A 19523-nucleotide genomic window follows, 5' to 3' on the forward strand; every position below is an offset into this window, starting at 1 on the left:
AAAGAAGATTCTTTAGCAATTCTTTCTACTATTTCCATATAAATATGTCTTAATAAATTTAGCAGTAAAATCACATTATTTATACAAATAATTTTCTGATGTAGGCTATTCCCACAAACAAGTGAACTTTATAAGCGACATGTGGAGTGTGCGTGGGTTTTTGATCCTAACTTTTCAGACAGTTTGCATCTCATTTTGTAAATAAATTGTTCGTAATAGTGGAAGTATTTCATAGACTTTGTACCTAAACTGTCTATGTCTAATCATAGTACAGAATATATTTAGGATTTTCAGTTTACTACCTGACTTACACTGCCATTCCTGATTTGAAGTTACTGTGTGGCTGTAACTGATCAATATGTGTAGCTATGTAAATAACACTAGGAATGTACATAAGCACCAGTTCGTATAACTGCATCTTTGCTGTCTGATCACATCAGAATCAATATAAGCTCACTGGATGCTGTGACTATCTTAGCTATCTGTTGCAATCGTAGCTTTTTGCAGACTTTACAGTCTAGAGTTCTTTGATAAACCAGTAATATTTTGATATTTATTTTAAATGTTTTTTTCTAAGATTTTCTAACACAAAATTCTGGAGGAAAATGCCAGGTCCCGCTTTATAATTAATAAACCCATATTTTCCAAGCTTTTTTAAAATTAAATTTTAATAATAAATTATCATTAAAACTGCAAAATTGAAGATTTTTTATTATCTCTACAGTATAACAAAATAGAGATGTAATAAACAGTTCTCTCAATTGCTTCACTCCCAATTCAGGGCTCTCTACAACTGATTTCTGTCACTTACTCCAGACTTACATGAACTGTCTGAAGCTACGTCTTCCTTTAAAAGAGAACTCACTGATGGTGTCCACCCTGTGGTTTGACTTTTTGTTTTTGTCCTATCACTCCCAATAGCTGGTCAAATCACCATAAATCATTCCTTTTCATTTTCAGTATTACTTTCTTGTAGATATTCATTATCTAGCTCCTTAATCACTGATTTGCCTGGAAGGTCTTAATCTTGTATATAGATTCTTCCTATTTTGTGTGCTTATCTCCACAGAGGCCCCTTCCCATGTAATATGGATCTGATATAGGAAGTCTGTAAGCTGCTGTGCCTATATAAACACAAATATATGTGGGGTTTTTTATATATTAAATAGTGATAAATGTTACTGCTTATTTTTTTTCAGGAAAAACAATTGAAATACTGATTTTTATAGAAATACACAACATTACCAATATTTAAGATTTAACTTACTTTTTGTTCTGCTTTCTTTTTGGTTTCTGCATCCATCCAGGTAAGTTCATCTAAGGTTTTTATAAAAACATCACGTATATCTGCAATCATTTCCTCAACCTTGGAAAAAACATCACTATGTTACAAATCCACATAAAATGAGCCCATTATTTTTCCACAGTCATAGTTAGTTTATTACAGACTTGTTTTTCCTGCACTAGCTGCTTGAGTATATGCCGTTTACGGGCCACACCCAAAATCTGGAGCTCAAGTTAAGTAGTACTTTTAACCTGTCCTGTGGGAGGAACGGGAATGGGCATGACCTCACAAGGTAATGCAACTTAGGTTACAAAAAATCTGTCAGATATCCATCTGCTGGATGTTGTGCATCTGATCAAATTATTGTGTCTATGTCAACCACGAAAAATGGTGTATCTTAAGCCTGGATTACAGTAGGAGTGATAGGAGGAAACTAAGGCTTAACTCCAGGTTAATTTTCAGCAATTTTCTGTGTGAATGAAGACAAACAGAAATAACTGATGTCCCTGCACCCCGTGTAAGCAGGATGTGAACTAGCGTCAGTCTCAAAGAACAAGCAGTGACTGTTCATTTCAGTAAGTGCTGTTCCTTGGGCACGCGTATGGGCTTGTGCATGGTCCATCGCTAATGTACCAGTGGTGCTTTAGGCTCAAGGCTGGCTCATCGAACAAGTGGAGCAGGCAGATGCCTCTCTCCCTCCAAGTGTGCATACATAATTGTCGTATTTCACACGTTACTTCACACTGTGGTCATTTGCTTGGAAAGCAGGCCAGCTCAAGACAAGTAATGCAGAAGTACTTAGGTGCAAAGGAATGACTCTCCTAGCACATGCGTTCTTGTTACACCTCAGTGGTACACTGATTAAGAAGCAAATCTGAAGGTTAGGTTTTTTATACAGGCTAAGTGTGCTCAAAGCTTTACCACATGTTTACTGTCTCCAGCAAATGCTTCTTCTACATATAATCGTCCCACTGCATTCTCCATGTTGCCATTGACATAGTTTGCGCAACGACGCCAAACAGCAGTTTCTGACGTTGTGCCGTAAAGTGCCTGTGAAACATAAACATTAGGTATAATAGTGACACCTGGGCCCACATAAGGTGAAGCAGAATGGTGACTGACTGGCAGATGTGTGTTTCAGAGGAGCCTAGCTGACCTTAAATACATGCATTTAATTCACATTTGTGTTTATGGCAGTTCGGTGGACTCACTCTATAATGGGAACATCTGTCACAGGCTGAGGAAATATGAGAATCATTATTCTTTATCCTTCCAAAACATGAAAGGTAGAGAGGAGAAAACTACTCTGAAAGCTAAGAATGGGAGAGGTTAAAGAGGAATACCCCGACATAAAGCTTTCACTGTAACAGGGATCTGTATTGCAGTTCCAGCTCTGACAGGGCCATTGTGATTATGCAGCAAATTAATTTCTGCAGGGGTAAGATTGTGTTTTTCACCCAACCAGCAGCTTCTATCAGAGCCTCCCACCTTTGGGAGCTTGCAGAGTAGAAGCTTGTTTACTCTATGTGATGTTGCTAAAAGGTATGCAAGGATTTTGTCATGATAATGTATAAATATGTGATATAGCTGAGTGGATAATATAATGGTATGACACCTGAATGCAAGGAATATAACAGACAGTGTCATTATAGGGCAACTCTCTGAAATCATATTCTATAATGAAGTTTATATTCCATAATGAAGCACCTCTCCATCTCTTCAGAGGTACAGATCAATGACTTTTGGTGTTAAAAGCTCTGTAACTGCTACACCTTGAACTGAATTATTTGTATTGAAAAGGAAAATTACTAACGTTTCTTTTCACCCTAAAGCATTATGGACACAGTAATGGTCTTTTGAAAACGTTACCAGTATAACACAGCACAGAGATATCTACTGCAGATCTCCCTGAAGAGCCTGTGATGTTGGAACTTTCTGTAACTCATTACTGACAAAGAGCTGAATAGACTAGAAAATCTGTCAGTCCTTAATCTATTTCTTTCTTAGATACTCCCTGCACACATACAGGCTGCATCAGTAGTCATTTCTTACATAGCAAAAGCTTGTATAGCAAAAGTAAATACAACACCTCTCCCCCAGAACTTAAAGCAAAACCAGTAATAAACATTAGCAGTACTGAGCTTAATTCAATTAATAACTAATTCAGAATGACTATGCAATGAAGATTCCAGTAGATCACTTTGTGCTGCTCAAGCTTATCCTAGTTCATAACCATAGTTCACTGGTCTCAGCATGACTTGGGTAGAGGGCTACTTGAGACCATGGTGGACTTGCATCAGACCAGGACTGCCCTTCACAGGAGCTCTGAGATAGACTCTTTTTAAGTAAGCCTAGTGTCATCAGAGGTGCACAAGAAGAAACAAAGTGGTGCTTTCTACAGCAACAGAAACTTACCTGCTTATTAGTAAAAAGAACATGCAATTAAAATGCATTACTGTGGATTCGTACATGTACAGTGCTGATGCATCTGAAATCACACCTCCTGATCTCATGGGGCATAAATTCTCAGGCCATAAATTCTCAACTACAACATCATAGGGAATGCAGTTTTTTTCTCTTTAAATAGATCTTGGAAAAAAAGAAAGATACTGATGTGTTTCTTTGGTGGGAGTAATTGTATCCTGAGGATACAGTTCCAGTAGCTCTAAGTATTAAACTAGTGTCATGATACTACCCTGCATGCTCTTCCACCCCTGCATCTGGGCTTCTTGACAGTAGATGGTAGTAGTAGCTGGAAAGGCACAATTTTGAACAAATGTTACAGTGAAAACTGACAATTTGACCTTGAGATGGAGACCCAAACATAAGTGACTTAGAGTGACAGCATAGCCCTTCATTAACACATAGGCCCATCTACACGTGCAGTCTAGTCATCTGTTGAGATCTTTTTCCTGATTTCTTAAGGAAGTGGTTGCAGAGCCAATGATCTTTCTGCTAGGACTCTGGCACTTTCTGTAGCACATTTTAAGCACTCTGTATTTAAAGCAAATGGAGTTTTGAATGAATAAGTAACCAATTAGCCACGCAACCCAGAAAAAAAATGGTATGGGAGATTCATGGAATGCCATAACTGTCCTAACATTTATATTTGAAAGCAAACTTAACAAGAAAAATGCTAGTTTATTTCCACTACATTTAGTGTGAGAAGCTCCAGCTATACTATATCATATATTATTAATTAATTAGCAGACAATTGTATGTTTTTATACATAGGCTATGGTAAAATCTTTTTCTGTCGTTCTTTCAAACTTTGACATTTTTCTAAATGAAACTTCCTCAGTGAAGTCCTAAGATGTAGTGGGGGATGACTTTAATTTATAGAGTGCAAAACACAGTATTCCCTGATGATGCACACTAAGCAAATATGAAACTTTATATTAAAATCATTTCATACTTTAAAGAGAGGGGAAAAAGCCAAATAATCAATGAATAAGACTGCCATGTTCAGGCATATAAAACTGACCAAACTGAACGTTCGTTGACTTCCTCCAGTAATTATTATCTTCTTCTGTAACAAGCAGAACCTCCTTAAAAAGCTGCGTAGGTGTGTTAAAGAGTTTCTTATGTCACTAACAGATACAACAAAATGGCCTCAACCTTTCTTAATGGAGCTGAGCAAACTTACAAAGTAGAAAGTTCTGCTGTGGAAATACAAAGGACTTCCATCTCCAATCTGTTTGTGAAATTGCTCAGCATTTCCTTAAAAGCACTAAAATATCTGCAGGATCAAATGACCGAAAAACAAGATTGGGCCCATAGTGTTTGACTTTGAATGTATTACTTTAGATGCTGAAGAGTTTGTAACAAATCAATCAGAATTGTAGAGTAATCATTTGCAAATAAATGGGACTGTTCTGTTATCAAAATGGGGATTAATTTAGATTCAGAAAAACATGGAGACCAAGTACCAGAACAGTGCTTTTCAAATCCACTCCAGCTATCAAGCATATAAATTACGTGTACACTCCAGCAGAAGCTTCAGCAAACATATCTAGCTTTTGTGTGCAAAATTCGAAATACATTATATACTACAAGTACATAAAAAAATTATCTTTTGTGGGTCACAAAAGTCATCTTTACAACTTAAAAAGAGATTAATTTCTGCACCTTACGAAAAGCATTCCTTGTGTCCTTGTAGTTACGGCTTAGGCTGTTGACAAGATCCATTACGAATCGCCAGATCATGTAATTTTGAAGGTCTCTGTTTAACAAAGCAACAATAATAAGCTGGTAATGTTTTCAGGCTTTTAAAATCTATTTGAAATAAAATGCAAATTACAAAAATACCCAACATACCTACCTGGGAGTGTATTTATTAAGAATAGACTTCAGCCAGACAATTGTGTTTTTATACATAGGCTATGGTAAAATCTTTTTCTGTCGTTCTTTCAAACTTTGACATTTTTCTAAATGAAACTTCCTCAGTGAAGTCCTAAGATGTAGTGGGGGATGACTTTAATTTATAGAGTGCAAAACACAGTATTCCCTGATGATGCACACTAAGCAAATATGAAACTTTATATTAAAATCATTTCATACTTTAAAGAGAGGGGAAAAAGCCAAATAATCAATGAATAAGACTGCCATGTTCAGGCATATAAAACTGACCAAACTGAACGTTCGTTGACTTCCTCCAGTAATTATTATCTTCTTCTGTAACAAGCAGAACCTCCTTAAAAAGCTGCGTAGGTGTGTTAAAGAGTTTCTTATGTCACTAACAGATACAACAAAATGGCCTCAACCTTTCTTAATGGAGCTGAGCAAACTTACAAAGTAGAAAGTTCTGCTGTGGAAATACAAAGGACTTCCATCTCCAATCTGTTTGTGAAATTGCTCAGCATTTCCTTAAAAGCACTAAAATATCTGCAGGATCAAATGACCGAAAAACAAGATTGGGCCCATAGTGTTTGACTTTGAATGTATTACTTTAGATGCTGAAGAGTTTGTAACAAATCAATCAGAATTGTAGAGTAATCATTTGCAAATAAATGGGACTGTTCTGTTATCAAAATGGGGATTAATTTAGATTCAGAAAAACATGGAGACCAAGTACCAGAACAGTGCTTTTCAAATCCACTCCAGCTATCAAGCATATAAATTACGTGTACACTCCAGCAGAAGCTTCAGCAAACATATCTAGCTTTTGTGTGCAAAATTCGAAATACATTATATACTACAAGTACATAAAAAAATTATCTTTTGTGGGTCACAAAAGTCATCTTTACAACTTAAAAAGAGATTAATTTCTGCACCTTACGAAAAGCATTCCTTGTGTCCTTGTAGTTACGGCTTAGGCTGTTGACAAGATCCATTACGAATCGCCAGATCATGTAATTTTGAAGGTCTCTGTTTAACAAAGCAACAATAATAAGCTGGTAATGTTTTCAGGCTTTTAAAATCTATTTGAAATAAAATGCAAATTACAAAAATACCCAACATACCTACCTGGGAGTGTATTTATTAAGAATAGACTTCAGCCTGATAAGGTATTCTGGATCATAAACAATGACATGTTCAGTGTTCTCAACGTTAATTTGTACAGTTGACATTATATCATTTATGAATTTTGACCAGTTGAATACCTGGAAAAACAATACGCATTATTATATGGTTAAAGCATAAAGAAACAGTATTTAGCTGTTTTTTCCAGTTTAAATATGTTTGCATAACACAAATGCTCTGCCTTTTGTTTCCCTAATAGCTGCACTACTTGTAAATGGAGTCATCATAATAACAACTGATCTGAGATAATTTATATCCTCTGTGCTCTAAAATCCTATTAAAATAGGGTGGTATTTAGCAGAAAGGGTCAAGACATTGTTTTGATTTCAGACTAACACAATAAAAAAATGTTATGACCCCTTCCTTTTAGCCTGGAAAAGCAGAAATGGTATATTAAGTAAAATTTTCAATTGCCTTTTTGCGATATTTGGCTAAGAACTTTTAAATCAAAGCATGACTAACAGCCCGATTTTCAGTACAGTATGTCTCTGTGTCTATGGGGCAATAAGATTCGTGGTATACTTGGCAATCCATTCTGAAGCATATGGCAAGGACTTGTTCTGAAGTACACTGAAGTCCATAAAAGGATTTATTTTACTAGGCTTTAAAACAGACATACTAAATCCACTATCTATAATGAATTTTCTTCTGCACACCACAGTACTAGATACTGGAGAAGCAACTGATTTGATAGCAGGTCAGTCTGTAGCATGCTGTGACAGACAATTCTCAGGCAAAGGTTAGAGTTCTTGTTCGTTTTCTGCCTCTGTGGTCCTAAACCCCCATTTTCTTTATGCTGGTATTTACCTTTGCGAGAGGCCCACATAACTTTCATGACCCAGTACCTATGAAAATTATTTTCTGTTAAGTTTTCATTCTGTAGTGTCCATCTAGTCTGAACAGAGCATTATTTTAGTGTATGGGCACTCTCAACTGGAAACTCTTACTAGTTTGCTGGTAAGAAAAATAATTTCCCTTAGATAAGTCTTTGCTTAGTAATATCATGTGCCTCAGACAGTAGATGGGTCAAAGGACTGACTGGAGAACACAGAGTCATTCTCTTGCTTACTAAGGGAATGCAGACTGTGGTCACTGCTTGGCTGCACAGCACTGGGATCTGAGCCATGCTGTAAGTGGGCAAAGAAGCCAGACTGTGTGGGGCCACACTGCTGTTCCTCCATCACATAACCCAAAGCAACAGAGTAGTATCAATGGGAGGTTATAACCTATGCATTCCCCTTACCCAGGAAGTTCACACCTGCAGCTGATGTCAAGCTAAATATTTTCACAAGTGTGTTACTTGTCTTCCTCTGTATGATACCAGCTGAAAGAGACAGATCCTTCAGCTTGGAATACTGTAGATTGTACAGTGTTATATATTCCTCCAATTTCTCCATTCACTTTTTTAATAAATGACACTGATGTTACAGCTAATTCTACATACTCTGCTTCAAATTCTCCATATTGGCCCAAGGTTTCCCAATCCATTGTCTCTGCGGACCACCGTTTGACTGAGAAAATGATTCAGAGCAGAAGCTGAAAATCATCATCAAAACTCTAGAGCTACTCAGTGCTTTTACCACATTGGGTAGGTACTCATTTTAGTAATGAAAAGGAAGGTGTTACATTTAAGAAAAGCAAATAATCTTTGTACTTTTTTTTCAAAGATTTTGTTAAATTTTAAAAATTTTTGTTATGCCTATTACTTTGAAAAATATTGGTGATTTTTCCCAGTCTGTATCTTTTGAGAGGAAAGTTTTATTGGAAGAGGTAACGTCTTTCATCAGACAAACTAACGTAGCTGAGGAAAGCAGATAAGCTTTCGGAAACAGAATTACTTCAGGTTTGAGAGAGAAGCAGCAAACTTCAAGCTAATCTTAGGCATAATTGCTGTTCTATCCTTAGACCATTACAACAACGCTACCAACTCCCATTATGTGTCTTTTGAGCGTTTTTGGATAAATTTAGAGCAGATGATTATTGCTGATCTGCAGCACTCCCCAGGAATTAAAAATAACCAGGGCAATACCATTCTGTGACAAGAGAAGTTAGTTTCTGACATTATGACTGTAATGGTAACTGTTCAACTAAGACCTGTGGGAGAAGGTAAATTATGAAACAAATTAAGCTAGGCAGAAGTGAACTGTCATATAATTTAAAGTTGAAGAATTTAAAGTCAATAAAAATAGCAGTGATTATGAAACTGTGGTAGGAATAATAGTATTTCATAGTACCTTACTGGCCTCAAAAGACTCAATAATGTGCTCCTGCCAGTCAGACCACAGTGCTTTCCACGTGACACAGTAGTTAACCTGCTTGCTTTTTGTGCAAGATACTGAAGTAGAAGTCATTTATGATAAAAAATACGTCTACTAAGACATGACGTTACTGAGGAGGCACACCTATGTTATCAAATCTTTGGCTATTCTTTAGCCAGACTTTGTGGTGCCATTAATTAAAGGTTATACTGCACAAACGGCACATAGCTCAGGATAAGAGAAAAGGCAGAGTTCAAACATCCTGGGGGAGCTACAGTGGGAGGAACAGGGAGAATTTTCCTGATTCATAGTCACGACTTCCTGGGCTCCTTTCTGCTTGCTTTGGGAGCCCATCTTACAGAGGGAATGTTGGAAAAACAGGACTTTTTGTTCTGAATCTGCACCTCTGGATAAACGGAGAGGGCCTGAATAGTCATGCTACAACATATTTGAATCAATCGGTGGCTACAGCCTTAACTTTTGTCCTGGGCCCTCTGGAGCTGCTGTGGTAATACAGGAAGGGAATTTATTTGTACACTGCAAAGGATACTCTCCTGATTTCCAGCAAGGGTTATGTATGTGCAAGATTTACCATCCTGAATCCATGAGAGTAAGTCAAGCTCATGACATTTTTTTTTTCCCTTTGTCCTTTTCCATCTCTTTATGTTGAAGCAGAGGGGCAAGATCTGCCTTCAAATTAGGAGAAACAGTGAGTACAGAAGCACAGTCTTTTACGTATAGTTTAATGTCATCAGATGTTTAGGTAATATAGTGTGCATGTCAGGTATCCTGTTCAATTTCAAATATGTCTAAGCTCAAGAAAGAAATGTCTTTAAAAGAAAAAATTGACAGGCTTCACTATTTAATCTCATCAGTCATAAATTAGAGGTTAAAATATCAGATTACTGATCACTCACCTTATGATCTACTTCCAATGAGAAGTTGTTCTGGAGTTGTGCCAAGGTCATTTTATTGTACAGCAAAAGTGGATCATTTCTGTCTTCAGATTTTGTTGTTGCCTATCAAAATTAATCGTGAGAGAATTACTAAGTACATTGAGTCAGTTCACAGGAATTTTGGTAAGTGGAAGTAAAAAGAAAGAAAATTAGTATTTCTGGCTTAATACATTACTATCAGTTTGTATTAACTGTAAAGTACCTCACATATAAATATGGACATCATTTTATAGATAAAAAGTATACAAATGGATAGTTAAATGAACTAAATTTCTGACAGTAAAATGGAGCTTTACTTTTTGGATTTGTTTTGTGTTACAGCATCAACAACTCAGGCTGTGCAGGAACACTGATTGGAACATAGACCCATAACACTCAAAGCACTGAGTAGACACTGTTACCAATAGATATAAAAATCTTGGGAGAAGGGAATAAAGGAGATTTATTTATTGAGTATAGGGCGACCAGCATGCTGTGGTAGGACTGCAGTGTGAGCATTTTGATCAGGATGCATGTGCTATCCGATACGTTCTTTCTGAAACCGCTGTATAGAAAGGGAGTCATAACTCATAACTCAGATAAGCTTTGTATTAGTCCAGGCAATGTAGTTTTGCACCGGTGTGTTAAAAATGTGCATACATTAACACCTTAATGGCATGACTGTATTAGGGCCATTTCTTATAGACAATAAAACTGCCTGACTGCCAGAGAACTGTGTCTGTGTTGGTGCTTTATGAGGCAAGTAAATCACAGGAGTCTCTAGACAGCAAATGTCAGCAGGGCGGACTCTGGAATTAGGTGCGGACTGAGAGGAGACAAAACCAGCACCTAATGGTAACTACTCCCTTCGTCTCTGAATACTCTCTTGGATATCTTTCTGTTCTTTTCCTCAAACACCAGTGTGTCCCTTGCTAGGATGCTTCTGCAGGCTTCTGAAGTGCATTCTTGTATCCTTTCACACCTTTGTTCTCATGCAGAAGTACCCTGTGACAGCATCAGCACTGGCTCACCTCATACTCCACCCTCTTTTAACTTTCACCTTTTTTGATGGCAAAGGGAGAAAATGCTGGTACACAAACAACTATGGGAAAAGAGTGATCTTGTGATCCATGAGAGTAATTCATGGGAGAACCTACATCACTACTCCCTGAGTACTCTTAACTGACTCGGTCAGGAGCAAGAATAGTAGGTTTTACCTATTTAAACTGTTTTGAAAAATCAGTCACACCAAGTCTGATTTTATCTCTATGCTTTTGTAAAAAAGATTTCTCTTCCACTTCCTCCTTCCAAATCTACTGTGCATTCAGTATTTTTTTTCTGTGTTTTCTTTAACAAATTCCCAAGAACACAATGCCAGCTCTCTTCCAGTAACATTCAGGCTGGTGCTGAGTTTTTGATGAAAGAGGTTAAAAACGAAGGCAATAGCAGCTTACCCACCACCAACTGTACTCTCTACCAGCAGCAACTGCTATAGTTGTGGTTTCCTTTTGTGTACTCCCCTTCAAATCTTTCTCCAATTAATTCCTTTTCTTGTAATAATTTTCTATCTCTGATCTAAGCCCAGAGGTGTGTTTTTCAGGAAAATGTGAAGAAAATCAAAATCAGATGGTTTTAGTTTATACAAATGCGGGGGAAAGGTCTTCCTCTGCCAAACACATCCCCTTACTAACAGTGTAATTTCAAAAATAGCTGAAGCTAGAAAATTTGTATTTGGCTTGTTTTACAGTCATCCTCAGCTTCTGAAATGTTTAATAATCATAAGCCATGTTTTAGCTCATGAACGCTTGAATTTCCATTTGTTTTTCTCCGTTCAAGTTCAAATTCTAGCTATTTCTCCAAGCCATACTTTAATGGAGAACAGTGTGTGATTAAAAATGCACTTCAAACAATCAGCATTGTGGAGCAGCTTGTGCAGGACAAACATTACTTTGTGTTACATGGCAGGCCAAGGGTTGGGAATCTACTGCTCTGATAACCAAACAGCCCACGGGGAAAAAAGGGCAAAGGGAGAAGAGGCCCGAAAGCATCTCCTAAAACTCACTTTCTAAAACAGACTAAACAGAAACCAAGTCTCTCCTGCTCTCTCTTTGTTCTCTTGAAGGGCTTCTGTGAACAGATTAGGATAAAACATTTTGCTATTTGGAAAACAGCTAACTCAAATATTTTCCTTTGCTTGTTAGAAGGCATGTCTTTCTTATTATGTGTTCCTCTTAGGTGTTCCAGGCCCCATACATTTTTGGTCAGCTTTTGGTCCCACAAAATAACATTAGCAAGTAACTTAACAACTCAGCTTACAGTTAGCTTTCTTAGGTATTAAGAAAAAAGTCAGTTATTTAAAGGATACTTTAAAAATGTTTTTCTTACATTGGCAATCTCCTTCTCCAGGTCCATAACTCTTTTCATTTGTTCAGAAATCTCGCTCTCATTGAAAGAAATATTTCTTTCTTGTAGGATTAGTTTAGCTACAGAAATCATGAAATCAACATAGGCAGAACATGCCTGCAGGAAAAAATACAAACATTTTTAAGACAAAACTCTTCGAAGTATAGCATACTTTGATTATCGTTAAGATTTCATCTTCATTTTTATGAACTACAGTTCTTCATCCCTTTCTTAAATAGTTTAATAGTAATTTACTCTGAAATACTGTTAGATCACAAATAGAAATTAACTTTGAAAATTTCCTCATAGAAAATTGCTGTATAATTTGTAGCAGTGTTCAAAGCTAAACAGTCTCAACTACTGCACTGTGTTTTCATTATTTAAAATGAGACATTTGTACGTCCATATTTAAACCATCGCCCATGTTTTTTCTAGCTCACTTTAATCACAACTTCCAAAAATACCTCTTCCAAAGAGCAATGTTCCCAGAAACATAAAACCGAGAGAAATGCTGATGGACTGTGTTGAATTAGCATTGTGGGAAAACTACTCCCAGAAGCAGTGTACCTCCTCTGTTGCTTCTTGGAACGTTTAGAAATCATGTTGCTGTATCTAGATTTAGCATACCTAGATATACTATAGACAATATAGCATATATTAAATTTAACATATCAGAATTCACCAAGGAAAAGAATGGAAATATGGAAGTATATTCTCTTAAATGTTACACTGCCAAATATCTACAGATCTCATTATATTTTATGGAACTTAGTATTATTCTAATTCCTCTTTAAGCCACACTCATTCTTCTATCAACAGAAATGCTGTTTTCAACGTGCTTTTTAAATGCAAATAACAATACATAATATTAGATGAGCTATCTAATAATAAATCGGTTTTATGCAAAGTAGCGTAATCTACTAAACCAGTGATAAAACCTAGGATTAATAAGGTGTGCATGTCATCAACTTTATTAATAGAAATCTTTTGGTATGTTCAGCTCCTAAGGCAGTAGGACGCACCCCTTTAATGAATGCTACACTTATACAGCCATTCTGATAACTACCTTCCTTGCCATCCATCTCCTGTCAGCCTCCCCTACCTGCCAACAATGCTGTGCTGTAACAGGCTGCGTGCGCTGAAAAACTCTGAGCAGCTCATGAAAAGTACTGACGGCAGACTTCAAAAAGACAAGTGGCTCACAGCATCCTGAAGGACTGAACTCTCAGTGTTATTTTTAATCAAGATAGATTATTTTACCAGAAAGAGAAAAGCCCATGAAACCACTGACAGCTACAAGTCACAAAAGAGAGCGCATACCAAGCCTGTAAATGCCATTTTAAAATATCCAAATACAATTTATAAGAATTCAATACAGACATTACCCCAAACCAGTAAGTCAACAGAGATTTTCAGGTACCAATCAATGGACTTTGGCCTGAAGTGCAGATCATAGTATGGTCAGATAGCAAAGAACTAAGTCAGCTAATTTCAGATGGACCGTATAAATACTCCCAGATATTTTAGTGCGACCTTAGATGTCAGAATAACTCCTGTATGAGCAGAGTCGTCATATATCTTACAAGAGAAAAAGATTTTTAAAATATCTTGTTCACAGATTCCACTTGTAGCTTTGTGGTGGGAAGTCCTGACAAAGCCACAGGTTAAAGTGCAGGAGGCAGATACCTTGTTTGCTACGTACAGCTCAAAGAGTAGAATGACACAGCAGGAAACAGAGCCAAGAAAAGGCTGCTATCAGAGTGCAGGGATTGAAAGGAGGAACGTCTCTCACTTGAAGTATTCATGCTTGTAAGAATATTATGAATCTGCCTTTCAGTGATAAATCTCTGTTTTTTTTAAAAATACTTCCTCCACTTTCTAGTAGGTCAGAGATTAGAACAGGAATTGTCTTTTAGTGCTGCAGTCGATGTAACAAGGAAGGGAGCAAATTGTGATACATGAGCCAGCTCCTAGAGGCCATAACACGTGATAATAACGTAACTGAGCAGTTAATATGATAATGATTGTCTTTACTAGCAAATGATCTGTAATTAAATGTAATCAGTATTAGAGTATTAACTGTTAGCATGTCAGCAAAATACCTACAAAACCAAAACGTTTTGTATGCTCAGTGCTTCTGCATTTAATTACACAGAAGAAAACTGTCTAATTGAAGGTTACTACGGTAGCAGTTTCAGCTACCACATGACTTCAGCAAATACATACCCTTCAGCTCTCAAGGACTTAAAGCACATCCAAGATTAGCAAGGAGGGATACACAGTGTCAGTGTAACAGGTTAATGAAAATGCATACAAATAGTAACTAAACATGAATTAAAGACCACCATACGAGATTTTCGGTATCTGAAGCAGTTGCTACGGTATCACATACTTCAGCTGCTGCATTTTCATTCAGCAGTTCACTTAGGGGACTGTGATCTTTTCAGATCTTTCATGCAGAAAAGTGTGTCTTTGGTTCTGAATGGTTCTTTTTTTCTTTCTAATCCTATTCACAATATGATTAGTCCACCTGGACTCCACTGACACCTGCAGCACTTGCCAATTGATGCCAGCTGATCATAGTTCAGAAATGGCATCCTTTTTGTAGTGACAGAACAGCGGTGATCCATAAGCACTCATATTCTATCTTAACGCAACTTTGACAGTTATGAGGTATGTCTTGATTCAGCTGTGAAGCCTGGCAGAAGCTATGTAACAAAGCTAAATTGTGTCATGTTTATTTCCTTCCAAGAGGGCCTAAAAAGTCAAGTAGCTGTTCCTCTTCTGACTTGCATAATCATACAGGAACTGTGTGGAAAAGGTACTACTTTTCCTTTCTTCCACATATGCGTTCAGTGATTACAAGAGGAATGGAAGAGAAGGGAAGGGGAAACAGGAAGGGAGACAGGTTGAGATGTCCAGGGTCTAGCAATGCCAGAGGAATGTGCAGTCTTCTTATCCAGTGCAGAGACAACTGGTACGTACTGGCAACTGGAGCCTAGACAAAAACCCCTTGGCTCCTAGTGCAGCCAGGGAAGATCAAACTAGGTCACTAACATTTATGGCATATTATAATACCTCATCTTCAGGACACTTGTTACGCTCCCTCCCATTCTTAGCTAACTTATTTCTACTTGCCCTTAATCTCATTTCTCTTCATTTCTCTTTTGACTCTCTTGCCTTCTTGCACACTTACCCAGGACTTCTTTCTCCAGTCTGTTGCACATGCTATTCTCACCTGCAGATCAACCTTGTTTAAATGCTCATTATTATTACCTTTCTAATTGCAGTTTCCCCAATTCTCCCAGTGATGTTTCCCAGGGGCAGTATTGGAACCTCTTTGGGGAAGGACTGTTCCTGCTCTTTGCCTATCCCCACTCTTGAGGATATGTCTGCCTTGAAAATATAGGCTAAAACTTACAAAACGTAGTCAGTGATCTGTCAGCTTCATCTTACCTCTTTGTATGCACCAGTGCATTCATAGTAGTCACGAGAAGGCAGGCCAAGCCCAGGCTGATCAATCTATAAATTCAAATAAAAATTAAGACGTGCTTAAGGACAAAATGGCATAGCATTGTACTATTCTTTGGTCAATTATAAGTTGCTGATGCTTCACTCTTGCCAAATTATCTTCTGGCCAAAGGGGAATTTCTCTCTCATCCTATTGCCCTCCTTTAATTCTTTTCACTCTCCGTATATTTTTTGTCTTTCTTTTCAGTCTTTTTTTTTTTCTGTTGTTGAACGATGCATGCTACACATAACCAGTGTGAAAACAGCAGATGTACAGAAGACAAATCAGTCCACAGACAAGCAAGGCAGTTACTGCATCTCTGAAATTCATACATGCAACGTAGTCAAGGATCTATCCACCTATTGACAAGAAAGATTAGACCTTTGCTCTTGTAACTGTTGCATCTCGGGAGTAGCTGGTTAAGATTCACCATACATAATACTGTCTTCCTCTGGATTTTTCCATTTTCAGAGATCATCTTACACTTACAGGCAGGGCACTCTCGACATACTCCTTATGCAAATGTTCTCAGCCACCTTCATATCTGTGCCAGCTGACTGCAGGTCCCGTTAGTACTTTAGCATCTGAATACCTTGTAAAAACACAACCCCCTTTGTGGGCTTTCTGCCATTGGGACCGTAGCCCAGGTTTTCAGTGACAGAACTTTCTGCCTGAAGTACATGGTAAGGAAATCATGTTTACTTATTTGCTCGCATGTACATATAAGTAGGTCATGTCTATCTTCTGTCCAGTGTACACATAAATTGTCTGTATGTCTACATATGTCTCTGTTACTCTCATCTCACTGAGAATAACAGCGTATGAGTGCACAGAATAAAGATGTTAACTTTGAGAATGGACAGTACACTGTGAAACTGATAATTTAAGTTTGAAAACTACATAGATTCACAAACTCATCTACAACTTACTCTGGTAAAATTCAAATCACTAATGTCTCTCCTGGTTAACATTTGTGTCTATGCTTCTAGTTATTTTGCTGCACTTTTATGATCAACAAGGCAACGCCACCCAGGGAGACTTACATGAATGATATGTGCTGTGGAATTTTTATCATCTGTGCCAACAAAAAAATTAATAAGGACCTTTTTCCCATATCTGGAGTTCAGCTGGGCAATAGCTGTCTCAGCTGTCCAAGCAGTACCTAAGCAAATGAGAGGTATACTTAGTCTTACATTTTTGGTAAGCAATGAAAAGTATAATAATTTAGAAATGTTAACTGAAAAGGAAATAAACACAGATTATCTTACCATAGGAAGAATCCCAGTTAGTTGTTGCTACAGGCCAGTCAGATACATTTGGCAATAAACTGATTAAAGGCCTTCCACCTCTGCTATCAATGGTAGCTTTTAGAAAAATAAAGGGAGTTACCATGACATTTTAAAACACACAAATGTTGTATTATAATGAGTTCAGAATAATGAAGCTGAGAAGTATGTTTTCACCATCACCACAATAGGAGTATGCTCAGATGTATGATTGTGCTTTAACATTTAATTTTAAAAACACGTTTCAGTCATGACTGCAAACAGCATATGCAAATCCTTGCGACCATGACATTGAAGAACTATTTTATTTTCACTCTGCAGATAGCTTGAAATAATAGTTTTCAGAAGTATTAATAGCATTCTAGAAACTATAGACGTGTGATTTAGGAAGCACTGCTAACTGTTTTGCTGCTCCTCATTCTAGTGGCAGCATCTAGCTCAAATTCTTGAAATAAATGATCACCCTCTCTTTCTAGAAGCCTGGTATGCCAGTTATTTTCCACCTCATCCCTGATAATTTCTACAAAAGAAGTTAACTCACATTTAACTGAAAGAATTTGAGATTACATATCTGCAGCAAACTGGTAACTGAAGAGTAACATATCTCACCTAAAATATCAAAGCAAGCAAAACAGGAGAAACTACTGATTTTACTATTGACATTCTTATTTGACTCTATAGAATGGATATATTTTAGTTTTCGCAAAGAATTTCTGAAAAATTATGCACAGAAAATAGGATGACATAGGTATAGCTGACTGTGAAGATGGGATTCTTTAGATGATCTTTATATATCCTATATGCAATAAATTCAGGAAACACTTACTTTCATTTATGCACGATCTATACAGAGTTTTTGCCTTCTGCACTGCTGTTATATCATTATTGCCTCGTGTGTTGAGGACATCTGAAACACACAGACAGCAAATATATCTTAATATCTGATCTTTATTGGAAAGATACTGAAGGAACCATAGAGGATACCATCCTGAGGACCAGAGGGTGGATGATAAGTGCTCCCTGTCCATCTCAAATTCCAGGGAAGCTTTGCCTTTCAAAAGCTCAGGGGAAAAAGCTCTAGAGATTATATGGCTTGTGATTACATCAATCTGTGTTAATATATTGAGCATAGAGGAGTCACGTAGATGTTCTGTGGATCATCCTTGGCAAAATACAAATGCTCTGACTTTTCAGGGACAGTTTTTAAGTGACCAAGGTATTGTGTGAAGAGAATTGCTGTCAGGGCCCTAAGTGTACCAGCAGGCTCTTACTGCACTGACCAGGCTGTAAGCATCTTTTCCTGTAATTCTAATCTGCAATCTCTTCACTGCAGCCAGGAGTTTACCTGTTTGTGTTCAAGGTCTGCTTTGGTATGGTGCAGCTCTGTGACCGTGGATCACAATTCTGTGAAAACAGCTAAATTGTAAGAAAGAGCCATGAGAAGCCTGATCTGGTGCCTCCACTTGTGCACCCTGTGCCTGTTGGCTCAGGAGCAGCAGTCCGCATCATCCCCTTGCCCATGGTCCCTGCCCACGCTCTTGTAGGTATGCTGGACCTGGCCTTGTACCTTGCTGAGCCTGACCTTACCTGCAGACCTGCTGCATGACTATGGACTTGTCTGGTGGTCATGTGGCTGTTGGCTGAACCTGGTCACTGTCACCGCACCTGCTCTGCTCTTCTGGTTTGGGTCCCGTGGGACTGAGCCCCTTGTCTGTGAGGCCTCTGTCCCTGCCTGCCTCAAGTCACAGTCGGCTCCCAGCTCGCCTTCCCTTGTGGGGCAGCCCACTTTTGCCACTACTTTACAATTACTCCAATTACTACTTTACAATTGCTTTGCTCCACAGAAACTGAAGCCTAAGGAACACCATGGCATCCATAAACTGCAAACCTGGCAAAACCAGAAGATATGCAAAGTAAAAAAAAAAAAAAAAAAAAAAATATATTCAGTCTGGAGAGAGTAGTTTGGAGAATGTTTCATGAGTATAAACTGACTTCTTTGACTCTGTTATTTTCATCTGAAAAAGGGGAATATGGACAATTGGACACTATTACATTTTGTGGAAAAAGGAATATTTCTAAGTTTATCATGTGACTAGTTAGAAAATTGCTTGCCTGCTCTTCGGGATTTAGCTGATGGAATACAGATATGCAGGACATAGGGCTGCCAGAGAGCAACTTCCAGCATTTCAGCTGACTTGGACACAGGCAGACCTCTTTCTTCTTCACCTAGCTTGGCTGCTATTGTTAGTGCATGAGTGTAATGATATGGATTTCAGTTGTTTTAATATGCAGATGAGCACACAGAGTCCAGATACCAGAAAG

General features: G+C 37.8%; 1 protein-coding gene across 1 annotated transcript in view; it reads right to left on the reverse strand.

Annotated features, from left to right (window-relative positions):
• MME (membrane metalloendopeptidase) overlaps window positions 1-19523 on the reverse strand; it is a 56648-nt gene that overhangs the window by 21233 nt on the left and 15892 nt on the right. The window contains exons 5-14 of the mRNA XM_009279221.1: window positions 18028-18108; window positions 17184-17279; window positions 16959-17077; window positions 15861-15926; window positions 12387-12521; window positions 9984-10085; window positions 6752-6888; window positions 6559-6652; window positions 2207-2335; window positions 1268-1366 (exon numbers count right to left, since the gene is read on the reverse strand). Of these exons, the coding sequence (XP_009277496.1) occupies window positions 1268-1366; window positions 2207-2335; window positions 6559-6652; window positions 6752-6888; window positions 9984-10085; window positions 12387-12521; window positions 15861-15926; window positions 16959-17077; window positions 17184-17279; window positions 18028-18108 (1058 nt within the window). The remainder of the gene's footprint in view (window positions 1-1267; window positions 1367-2206; window positions 2336-6558; window positions 6653-6751; window positions 6889-9983; window positions 10086-12386; window positions 12522-15860; window positions 15927-16958; window positions 17078-17183; window positions 17280-18027; window positions 18109-19523) is intronic.

Source organism: Aptenodytes forsteri, unplaced genomic scaffold (genome assembly GCF_000699145.1).
Source record: "Aptenodytes forsteri isolate BGI_AS27 unplaced genomic scaffold, ASM69914v1 Scaffold299, whole genome shotgun sequence".
NCBI classification, from domain to species: Eukaryota; Metazoa; Chordata; class Aves; order Sphenisciformes; family Spheniscidae; genus Aptenodytes; species Aptenodytes forsteri.